Genomic DNA, 11,750 nt, shown 5'->3' on the forward strand with positions numbered 1-11,750 from the left:
CTTCCATGCCCATTGGTCATATCTCTGTCCCCAACTTTCAGCACAACCGTGGTCTTTGGAGCCCCCAGGATCATCATGTTAACCCCCTTTCTGCCTCGCCTCTCTCTCCAATAAGGACACCGGGTTCTTTATATTGCTTTATTGTTCGTGGGGCGAAGACAAGGCATGAGTAAAGCTGTGTCATAAAGTTATAAACAGGGAGACTGGCAAAGAAGACAGCGAGGGGGACCATCTTCACTAATCCTCCCTCTCTGTGAATGAGGAAGCGCAGTCATGAGGCGGGACAAAGCTAGACCCTGGGCCAGGACCTGGGATGAAGGGCCTCTCAGAGCTTGGAGAAGGTGATGGTCTTCAGTTCCTTCTTCTCCATTAAGGCCTGGAGAGACTTAACGACATCCTCTGTCTGCAGCATGCTCATGTTCCAGGATTTCTGGATAAAGACGGCGGCGGGGAATGGAAAGGATACGGGAAGATTTTAATTGGACCAATGAAAACTAGGAGATAGCAGCGCACCAGTCAGAGGACAAGGCCTGCAAGGGGCCGCTGTGCCCTGATTGGTTGCTCTGGGATCAGAGAAGGGATGTGATTGGTCGGACGGAGAGTCTCACCATGAAGTTGAGGCTGTCTGTCACCGAATGGTCGCGGGAGTAGAGCAGGTTGATCTTGGTGCTCTGCACCGCCACGGGGCTCTTGCTGGAAATCTCGGCTGCCAGGGCGAAGGCCGCATCAAGCATGACCTCCTTGTCTGGGAAGACCCGGCTGAGGATGAAAGGCATTTGCAGTCGGCGGTCTGAGAAGAGCTCTCCTCTCCCTCTCATGGATGAACAAGTGGCCAATCACAGTAGAAAATGGAAGATACCACAGTGAAATGGACCAATCAGAGCAGGGCAGTAGACTCCAGACCACCCAGAGAGAGGAGGCCACTTGGAATCCATGAGTTAAGGTACTCGGGGATCCAGAGAGCCCCACCCAGGTCTGGCTGCCCCTGAGCTCTTATCCAGCACAGGCCTCAGCCCCTACCTGACCAGCCCACAGTCCAGGGCCTCGTCAGCCATCATCTTGCGGGCAGTGAAGGCCAGCTCGTTGACCAGGCTGCAAGAGGGCAGAGCGTGTCGGGGGTGGCAGTCATCCCAGGTCTAGGAGATGTCCTGCCGTCCCCTCCCCCAGGCTCCTCTCACCCACCTCTGGTTCCCGATGACTCTGGGCAGTCGCTGCAGGGTTCCCACATCCGCTGCCAAACCTAGGTCCACCTCCTGGGGGGAGCAATCCTGTCCGTGCTTAGTTTCTGCCCACTACTGTCCCCCATGCAACCTCAATGCCAGTGAAATTCCGCATTTACTGCAGAGGTCCCACCCCACCCCCACCTCAGAGACTCCCATTCCAAACACCCCGTTTCATTCCCATCCACATACTTTTGCCCATATAGGTTCCTTCGGTCTAGAATACAGCCCACCTTCCAATTCTTCTGCCCTCCCAATTCTTTGAGGTCAGCTGCATCTACCTCCAGACAGAAGCCTTGCTTATCCCTGCCCTGCCCCCCTCCAACCATGAGCTCCATCGTGCCTCCCGCCCCCTCCAGCACTAACGCCAAGCAGCGCCCCCAGCCTCAACCCCTCCCTGACAACTTGACTCACTCCTGACCTCACACTGACTGCATGGCCTACCCTTGACTTCCTCCCTGGCCAAGTGTTACTTTTCTTTTCTTTTTTTTTTTTGCTCCTGTGGCACGTGGGATCTTAGTTCCCTGACCAGGGATCAAACAGGCGCCCCCTGCCTTGGAAGCGTGGAGTCTTAACCATTGGACCACCAGGGAAGTCCCAAGGGTTACTTTTTAAGGTTCAGTTCTAACTAACTCTTCCATGAAGCCGTCTAGACTCACTCCCACCCCCTTAGCTTGCTCTGTCCCTGCTCTACCCCTGCTCTGACCTGTCTCTGCCACTCATTTCCCAGCTCTAAGTAGGGCCCAAGGAAGCAGAAGCTCGGTAGGATGGCTCACCTTCACCTGGAAGGAAGCATCCTGGGTACAGTACCGGATGTCACAGGCAGTGATAAGATCCACTCCTGGGAAGTAGAGGCCAGGGACACTAAACAACCACAGGACTGCTCCCCACCCCCACCCCCAGACTGTGGGGTTGCACCTTGGGCCAAAGTCTAACTGGCAACAGATCTGGGTGGGTGGCTGCAGACTCACCCGCACCAATGCAGCCCCCATGGATGGCGCCAATCACCGGCTTAGGGCACTGGAAGGGGACAGGAGGGGCAGGGTCAAGGCTGGTCCAGGAGCGGCAGGAAGGGGGTTGCCCTGCTAGCCTCCCAGGGTCACCTTCTCGATGACGCTGAAGGTCTCTTGGTATCTGCTGAGGAGGCTATGGAGGTGCCAGCTGATACGGGCCACGTCGTCTCCTGCGGGCTGAAGGAGGCCTGAAGCCATGTCCACGAAGTCGATACCTGGTGGGGAGATCTGGGGAGGCTCACCTAGCCGCCCAGGCCCAACCCATTGCCCTGGCTAGAGTTCAGAGGCCACGCAAACCACCACAGTGGAGGCAGCAACTCACACAGGAGGGACTGCCTTTGGGGTGTGAAGACAAGGCAAGCTAACGTATATCGAGTCTTTGCTCACTTTAGCCTCACAATGACCCTCTGAGGTAGGTCCTATTACTACCTCCATTTTCCTGGGGGAGAAACTGAGGCACGGGGAGCTTAAATCACACACCCAAGGTCACACTGGCTTGTGAGCAGTGGAACTGCGATTTCAAGCCCAGAACTATGCAGCTGGCTCCAGGGGCCGTGCTTTTCACTGTGATGCCAGATGGCCTGGAGGTCAAGGTTTTGGGCACGAGCAACTGCGTCAAAGGTGGTGATGTTTCCTGAGACAGGAAGCTCGGAAATGGAGAAATTTTTGTGGCTCCAACTTTAAGACAATCCCAAGTCTGACCTTTCCTCCACTGACCTGCCGCCACAGTCTGTTCCCCACATGCGGCCAGAGGGCACTTGTGATCACCTCAGGGCCCTCTCTTCTCCCCGACGCCCCCCATCCCTCCTACTTAGAATGAAATGCCAGGTCTTCTGCCAAGACCTGGCACAGGCACCACCTCCAGCCTATGCCACTGGGTACGCAGGCCTCCATCAGCCGTTCCGACAACACGTTTGCTTCCTAGGGCCTCTGTGCCTGCTACTCCCTCTGCCTAGAACAGCCCTTCCCCAGCGATCAGGCCACAGTTCAAAGGTCACCTCCTCAGAGAGGCCTCCTCTGGGCACCCTGGCTAAATTGCAGCCTGTCACCTTTCACCTCCTTTCTCGGCCATGTCTCCCGCACTGCCTTCTTGTTACCACATAACTGTGTGCTTATCTCGTTTAGTGCCTGTCTCCCTTTCCAGGGCCTAGCACACAGCAGGTGCTCAATAAGTGAACAAGACAGCAATCTCTGCCCCCATGGAGCTGCCCTTCTATGGGAAACAAACAGGTAAGAAGATACATTTTGTCAGGTGGCAATAAGTACTAAAAGAAAATTAAAGGAGGGCAGTGGAATGGAGTGTGTGTGTGTGTGTGTGCGTGCGTGCGTGCACATGCACAGTGAGGGCTCTTGCAGTATTAAGTAGGGTGGTCAGGGACCCTCTTAACTGAAAAAGTGACATATGAATAAAGATCTGAAGGACCACAAGGGAGGGAGCTGTAGGGATATCTGGGATAAGAGAGCTCTACACGTCAGGAACAGCCAGTGCAAAGGCCCTGCGGTAGGAATGCCCCCGGTGTCTGTGTGGAGGACCACTGAGGCCAGCGTAATGGAGTGAGCAAGGGGGAAAGCAGGAAAAGCCAACGTCAGAGAGGTGACAGAGGCAGACTCTGTGGGGCCTTGTGGGCCAAGAGGAGGGCTTTGGCTTTGACTCTGAGTGAGGTGGAGCTACGGGGTGGTTCTGAGCAGAATTTTCTTCCTCCCGAGGTGAATCATTCTCATCCTTTTGCCTGTCCTCTGAACAATGCTATTTGACAAACCTGAAAAATCACTCCCACCTTCAGCCACACCCCTGACTCTCTGAGGCTCTGGTGCCTGCACAGGCTTATTTAAATGAACGAGAGAACACAGGAGTGTTGACTCAGGGTAGAGCTGAATTTGTGCAAGTTAAATATGGGTAAGACAGAACTCCTCTGTGTGACCCTGGCCAGGTCACTCCATCCTTTGGGTTTTGGGTTTCTGCTCTGTAAAATGAGCCTAAAATCCTCCCGAGAGCTGATGGGGCTGCAAGGATTCAAGTGACAGAGCCCAGAGGCACTTTGAGCAATGCCTGGCACGTAATGGCATCACAACAGTTACTATTATTATATACTCCGTCTCAGCCGAGGCCAGAACCGCCTGCATCAGCCTGCAGACATCTGCCAGCTTCCCACTAGGCCTGCACAGCTTGTAGGACTCAGTGGGAGCCACGCTTACCCCCAGAACAAGCCCAGCTTGGCACCTGGCCACACCTCCTCCCGCCGTTTTTGCTGGTTTATCTGCCCTACCTGGATCTGCAGATGCGGGCGTCTGCAACCCCTTGGAACAAACGGCCCCAGACCACGGTACAAGGTGTCCCCCTCCAGAGTCAGAAGTCATTCCGGAGAGGTCCCCTATCTCGTTCCCTGGGAACCTCAGTGTTTCAGATCTCCTTCATCATCACAATTAAGTTATTTATAATCATCAATAATAACAGCTACGGGGACTTCCCTGGTGGCGCAGTGGTTAAGAACCTGCCTGCCAATGCAGGGGACACGGGTTCAAGCCCTGGTCCGGGAAGATCCCACATGCCGCGGAGCAACTAAGCCCGTGAGCCATAACTACTGAGCCTGCGCTCTAGTGCCCGCGAGCCGCAACTACCGAGCCTGCGTGCCACAACTACTAAAGCCCGCGCGCCTAGAGCCCGTTCTCTGCAACAAGAGAAGCCACCGCAACGAGAAGCCCGCGCACCGCAATGAAGAGTAGCCCCTGCTCGCTGCAACTACAGAAAGCCCGCGTGCAGCAACGAAGACCCAACGCAGCCTAAAATAAATAAATAAATAAATTTATTTTTAAAAATAATAATAGCAGCTACATTAATAAAAGTTCCACATGAATTAATGTTTTGTGCCTATTAACTCGTTTCATCCTCACGGCAACCTGATGAGGTGGGGGCTCATAGCATCTCCCTTTTCTTCAGATGAGACCAGAGAGAGGTGAAGGTGTGTGCGGCTGGCAGGGGTGGGAGGTGGCGGGCTCCTCCGGCTAGGCATACTTTGAACCAGCCTGTCAGACACCTGGGCCATAGTCACTTAGCCGTGAAGAGCAAGGATTCTGCAGCAAGGCAGCCCATGTTCAAAAATCCCAGCAGTGAGAACTGGGCAAGTTTCTTCCTCTCTCTGGGTCTCAGTTTCCTCACCTATCAAATGGGGATGGGGACTGAGCCTGTCTCATAGGGTCGTGGTGAGAATTAATACGTGTAAGGTGCTCAGAGACACTCCGCAAATGTAAATAAGTGTGGGCTAGTTTTTTTCTTTTTTTTTAAATTAGTAGTTTCATTCTATCATTGAAACTGCTAATTAAGTTGAGTTTCTTCTTTCTGGCCTTCAGATTGAAAATGGGACGAGACGGCCACAATCAGCTGTGAGCTGAAAGATGAGGACCCCAGGCCTGGCACGGCTACACATGAACCCTCATCCTGCACTCCATGAGGGAAAGGGCTCAGAAACAGGGGCTGCTTTCTGTTTCTAGGTCCGCGGCACCCAGGAAGGGGGCTGGCACTGGAATGCTGAATGGATGAACAAAGGAATGAAGGAGAACAGAGAGTGGTAGAAAGAAAACAACGGACACGACGTGCGGAGATGTTAACAGACGAAACAGAAATACATTGTCTGGGCAGGATGAACTGTCATTACAGACTAGAGCGTCTGATGTCTCTGTGATGCCACTGCTTGGAACTGACCCAGCTCAGGGCAGGGGGCACTCGTCTGGAGTCGCCCTGGCTTCTGCTGACTCATTGGTTTCTTCCCAGGCCCCTGATACTTTTTTTGTTTTGTTTTGTTTTTTGCGGTACGCGGGCCTCTCACTGTTGTGGCCTCTCCCGTTGCGGAGCACAGGCTCCGGACGCGCAGGCTCAGCGGCCATGGCTCACAGGCCCAGCCGCTCCGCGGCATGTGGGATCCTCCCGGACCAGGGCACGAACCCGTGTCCCCTGCATCGGCAGGCGGACTCTCAACCACTGCACCACCAGGGAAGCCCCAGGCCCCTGATTCTTGAAGGAGGCTCCTGAGCACCTCGAGGGTGTTTAAGACGTCCACTGTTGTGTTATTCTTGAATAAAGCAGGAGAGCTTTTGGAAGCCCAGCCAGGGCAGTGTCCCTTCACAGAGATTCAGGGCTAGCCTGGTGACTGAAGGCCTAAGGTTTGGAATTCTCCTCTTGAAGAAGTGCTGTTGGGATAGCTGGGATGCCCCGGTAATGGTTCCTGCCACTTCATTAACAGGCCGTGATAAGAAGTGGAGAGCAGCGCACCTTCTACCTGGGTACTGTGAATTTTGCTGACACAAAGGGTGTCCTCTACCTGGTGCTGGACAGACCCTCGGAACTTCACATCTTTCCTGCCTTAACCTGTGTGAGCAGCTGTCAACCTCCTGGGGTGGGGAGAGGGGACTGCCTAGAAATTTGGGGGCCAAAATCATTTAGGTGGCCTTTACTTGGTCTTATCAAAAGAATTCCAATAAAATATTTTAAAGCAAATTAAAAAAAAAAAGAAAGAAATACATTGTTTACTGTCTGTCTTCCCCACTGAATTGGGAAGTCCATGAGGGCAGGGCCTGGGGCTGCCTCAGTCACCACTGGGACCCCAACATTAGGCTGGGCCCTGTGCAGAAATCAGTGTATGTGACCCTCCACTTCTGGTATGGACCCTCCTACAGGTGCCAACTATGTGCCCTTGTTGGACAAGATCCAATTACCTGAAGGCACCAGGCAGACTCTGGAAGAAGTGACTGGCCGAGTTACCTGTTTTTAAAAAAGTTAACCTGAGGGCAGGCTGAAGTTGTGCTTGAAGAACCAAAGGACAAACAGAGCCCAGGGTGACCTCAGCTGATAGAAAGTGAGGGGGGGAAATTCCAGAAAGCAGAGAGCCAGAGAGGGGAGCCCCAGGTTCTGTGTATAAGCTCTGCCCAAATCTCTTGTTGATCCATGAAGCAGGCAGGCAGCCCAGCAAAGAGATTTAAAACACTGACTCCAACTCAGCTGCTAAAACAGGAAACTCAACACTCTGGAATTATGTAATAGGATCCTGAATTTCCACATCATTTTCTCCCATAGTCCAATATCCAGGATACAATCTAACCTTACTCTGAAAACAAAGAAACAGGAAAATGAGACCCATTTTTTTTCAAGAGAAAAGATAAGAAACAGAGATTGACGCCAAGGCGACCCAGATGTTGGAATTAGGAGACAAGGATTTTAAAACAGCCATTGTAACTACGGTCAATGATGCAAAGAAAAATATGGTTGTGGGACATCCCTGGTGGTCCAGTGGTTAAGCACCTGCCTTTCAATGCAGGGGACTCACGTTTGACCCCTGGTTGGGGAACTAAGATCCCACATGCCGAGGGGCAACTAAACCCGAACGCCACAACTACTGAGCACGTGGGCCACAAGCAGAGAGGAGTCCACACGCGGCAATGAAGATCCCGAGTGAGCAACTAAGAACCGATGCAGCCAAAGATAAACAAATAAATATTTTTTTAAAAATATGATTGTGACAAACAAAAAGATATGGAACTTTAGCAGAGAAATGGAAAATATAAAAAAGAACCAAATGGAAATTTGAGAATTGCGAAGTACAATACAGGCATACCTCATTTTACTGCGCTTCACAGATACTGTTTTTCCTCTCGATTTTTTGGCTGCACCACACAGCATGTGGGATCTTAGTTCCCTGACCAGGTATCGAACCCATGCCCCATGCATCCCTGCATTGGAAACAGTGAATTTTAACCACTGAACCACTAGGGAAGTCTCACAGATACTGTGTTTTTTACACATTGAAGGTTTCTAGCAACACTGCATTGTCAAATGGTTAGCATTTTTTAGCAATAAATTATCTTTTAATTAAGGTAAGTACTTTTTTTTTTTTGCAATACGCGGGCCTCTCACTGTTGTGGCCTCTCCCGTTGCGGCGCACAGGCTCCGGACACGCAGGCTCAGCGGCCATGGCTCACGGGCCCAGCCGCTCCGCGGCACGTGGGATCCTCCCGGACCGGGGCACGAACCCGTGTCCCCTGCATCGGCAGGCGGACTCTCAACCACTGCGCCACCAGGGAAGCCCCTGTACTTTTTTTCTTTTAGACATAATGCTACTGCACACTTAATAGACTACAATATAGTGTAAATGTAACTTTTACATGCACTGGGAAACCAAAAAGTTCATGTGACTTGCTTTATTGCTATATTCGCTTTATTGTGGTAGTCTAGAACTGAACCCACAATATCTCTGAGGTATGCCTGTATCTGAAATTTTTAAAAATCATTGGATGGGCTTAACAGCAGAACAGAGGTGACAAAGGAGTCGATGAATCTGGTCAATGGAAATTATCCGACCTGAAGAAAAGACCTGTGGGACAATCAAAAGATCTAACAGACATGTAACTGGAAATCAGTTCATGTGGACTGAGTAATTAATTGCACGAAAGCATGCAATTTTTTATTTTTGGCCACGCCACTCGCAGCTTGCAGGATCTTAGTTCCCCGACCAGGGATTGAACCAGGGCCCCTGCAGTGAAAGTGCTGAGTCCTAACCACTGGACTGCCAGGGAATTCCCAGAAAGCGTGTAATTATTACAACACGCTTTACTGACATTAAAAAAAAAACAGATTCTGGGTGATTAAAGGCCTTGATCAAGGCCACAGATTCAGGATGAAAACCCTGACTTTAGAGCCAATGATCCTGTCATGTTCTGTTGGACTCATTTCTTTTCTTTTGTTTCTGCTGCACCGTGCGGCATATAGGGTCCTAGTTCCCCGACCAGGGATGAACCCATGCCTCCTGGAGTGGAAGTGAGGAGTCTTAACCACTGGACCGCCAGGGAAGTCCCATGGACGAATTTCTGTATTTGAAAATGATCAAAGTGGAAGTTAGAAGCCGCTTAAAACACTAATTATGAAGCATTACTCTATTCCCAGGAGCAGGGGAGACTGGCAGGGGTGGGTGTGGAGAGCGCCTGGTACCTGAAGTGAACATTTTTCCTGCGCCAGAGATCACCACAGCACGGCAGTCTGCATCTTCTGCGATCTTGTTGAAGCACACCACCATCTCCCTGCGGGGGAAAGGGGGAAGGGCTATGTCTGGCGTGGGAATCCCCTGCCCTCAGGCCCACCCCTGCCCAGTCCCTTAGCCCCTGCCTCCTCCTGCAGGCAGGCCTCCAGAATCTGCAGGCCGGACCTCCAGAAGGCCTTGTTCATGGCGTTTCTCTTCTCCGGCCGGTTTAGCTGCACATGCAGGATGTGTTTCTGGGCAGATGTCACCCGAAGGGACTCATAGCTGTGGCCTGGGGCTTCCTCGGGGGCTGCTTTGGAGGGCTCATCTTGTGCAAAGGAGCTCAAGGGATGAAGGTTAAGGCTGAGCCCCAGGTTGGTGCGGGCTGTCAATCCTGGGGAGATGAAGGAAGGGAGAGCCATTGATGACCCCAGATTGGGGGCACAGCACCTTCAAGAGCAGAGGGCACACATCTCGGTGACACTAGATTGGGGAACACAGTCCTGTTAGAGGCCTTGGTTTAGGGAAATACAGACTTTAAGATTAGGGCGCACTTATCAGTGGCCTCAGTATGAGGACCACTTCAGACCCGTGATCGTGGTACTGACTCCAGGTTGGGAACACTGAGCCGTCAGCGACCCGACTGTAAGACACAGGCCGTTTGGATGGGGGCACATGGACCCCTGAGTTTAATAAGGGGCTCAGACCCTGCGAGACCCGGGACAGGCCTCCCCGTCCGACTGTCGCTATGACAGCACGAAAGCTCAACGGACCCCCAAAGGTCAAGAGGTGACTCACGACAGGTCAGCAAGTTGCGGAGCCTCCGAGAAGCCTGTATGACCGCCGCCATGGCTACTGATTCGCTGGAGTAAACCGACAGGAGGAAGCTAAGGGGGCGGGCACAAAAGGCCGCCATGTTTGGTGAGGGCATCGAGGCCGCAGCCTGACCCCGCTGACGGTCCTCTTTTCGCCATCTTTACCAAGGGCAACAGGAAACAGCCTTCTAGGTTCGCCGGCCATTAGAGTGATTCGGTCATGGAACCTTTGGACGAGTAGATACCCGGACTAAGAAAATGGTTCACGCTGCTCTTGGACATTGTGTACAGAATTCACCACAGCTGTTTCATAATGGTGGAGAAATTGAAGACAGATGAATGTCTAAGGGCATAATGGCAGAATAACTGCAGCTCTGCAAGTTTGCAATCATGCATTTGTACCATATTAGCAAAAAAAAAACCACAGGGGGCTTCCTTAGTGGCACAGTGGTTAAGAATCCTCCTGCCAATGCGAGGGACATGGGTTCCAGCCCTGGTCCGGGAAGATCCCACATGCCGCGGAGCAACTAAGCCCATGGGCCACAACTACTGAGCCTGCGCTCTAGAGCCAGCGAGCCACAGCTACTGAAGCCTGCGCGCCTAGAGCCAGTGCTCTGCAACAAGAGAAGCCACTGCAATGAGAAGCCTACTGGCCGCAACTAGAGAAAGCCCGCAAGCAGCAACGAAGACCCAATGCAGCCCAAAATAAATTAAAAAATAATACATATTAAAAAATAAAAGAAAAAAGTTACTACTGAATTTATCCATGTACGGGAATGGGAATATAGGCCCACCAACATTAAGCGCTGACTGTATAATCTGAATTGCCACACCACCGCGGGGTTGTACTATTTTATGTTGTATGCAGAGGAAACCGGCTGGGGAGAAGTCACTAGTTCAAAGTCTCTGTCTCTGGCAAATGGGGTTGTAATGAATACTTTGCTTTTTTTTTTTAATTTAATTTTTTGTCTGTGTTGGGTCTTCGTTGCGGTGTGCGGGCTTCTCATTGCGGTGGCTTCTCCTGTTGCACAGCACAGGCTCTAGGCGCGTGGACTTCAGCAGTTGTGGTTTGCAGGCTCTAGAGCGCAGGCTCAGTAGTTGTGGCCCACGGGCTTAGTGGCTCTGGGGCATGTGGGATCTTCCCGGACCAGGGCTGGAACCCGTGTCCCCTGCATTGGCAGGTGGATTCTTAACCACTGTGCCACCAATGAAACCCTTTGAATATTTTTTTGTTTCTTTTTGGCCGCACTGCACACTGCATGCAGGCAGAACTTCCTAGACCAGGGATCAAACCTAAGCCCCCTGCAGGGGAAGGGTTGAGTCTTAACCACAGGATCACCAAGTAAGTCCTACTTTGCCTTCTCAATGTGTCAGATGGTAAGGCTCTTTTGGAAAACAGAGAACTGTTTGGTCAGCTACACAATGGAGAACTCTGGAACCACTATGCAGATACCAAGATGTGAGAGAAAAAAATTTAAAGATGTAGAACATTCAGTTAGGTTGCTATAAAAAGTTATAGATGGCTGTACCTTCATAAAAAACAATATATGCATAGAATATCTAGGAGACTCATAACTACTAACATGGGATGAAGACTGGGTGCTGGCAGACAAAATGGGGAAATTTCCTTTTTACCCCCCTTGATTAGCTTAAAATAATCCTAGATTTTTATAGCTGCAAGGTGACTAGTTTTTCCTT

At 51.5% G+C, this 11,750-nt stretch overlaps 1 protein-coding gene across 1 annotated transcript; it reads right to left on the bottom strand.

Annotated features, from left to right (window-relative positions):
- Positions 1-124: 124 nt before the first annotated feature.
- On the bottom strand, positions 125-10,096 carry ECH1 (enoyl-CoA hydratase 1). Its single transcript, XM_029206777.1, has 10 exons — positions 10,036-10,096; positions 9,424-9,631; positions 9,210-9,298; positions 2,324-2,448; positions 2,192-2,240; positions 1,997-2,061; positions 1,183-1,253; positions 1,021-1,092; positions 609-759; positions 125-430 (listed from the first exon to the last, which is right to left on the bottom strand). Exons 1-10 carry the CDS (start codon positions 10,085-10,087, stop codon positions 326-328), a joined length of 987 nt encoding a protein of 328 aa, XP_029062610.1. The 5' UTR covers positions 10,088-10,096; the 3' UTR covers positions 125-325.
- Between the last annotated feature and the right edge of the window lie 1,654 nt (positions 10,097-11,750).

This window comes from Monodon monoceros, unplaced genomic scaffold, assembly GCF_005190385.1.
Source record: "Monodon monoceros isolate NGI ecotype Baffin Bay Population unplaced genomic scaffold, NGI_Narwhal_1 Super_Scaffold_10, whole genome shotgun sequence".
NCBI classification, from domain to species: Eukaryota; Metazoa; Chordata; class Mammalia; order Artiodactyla; family Monodontidae; genus Monodon; species Monodon monoceros.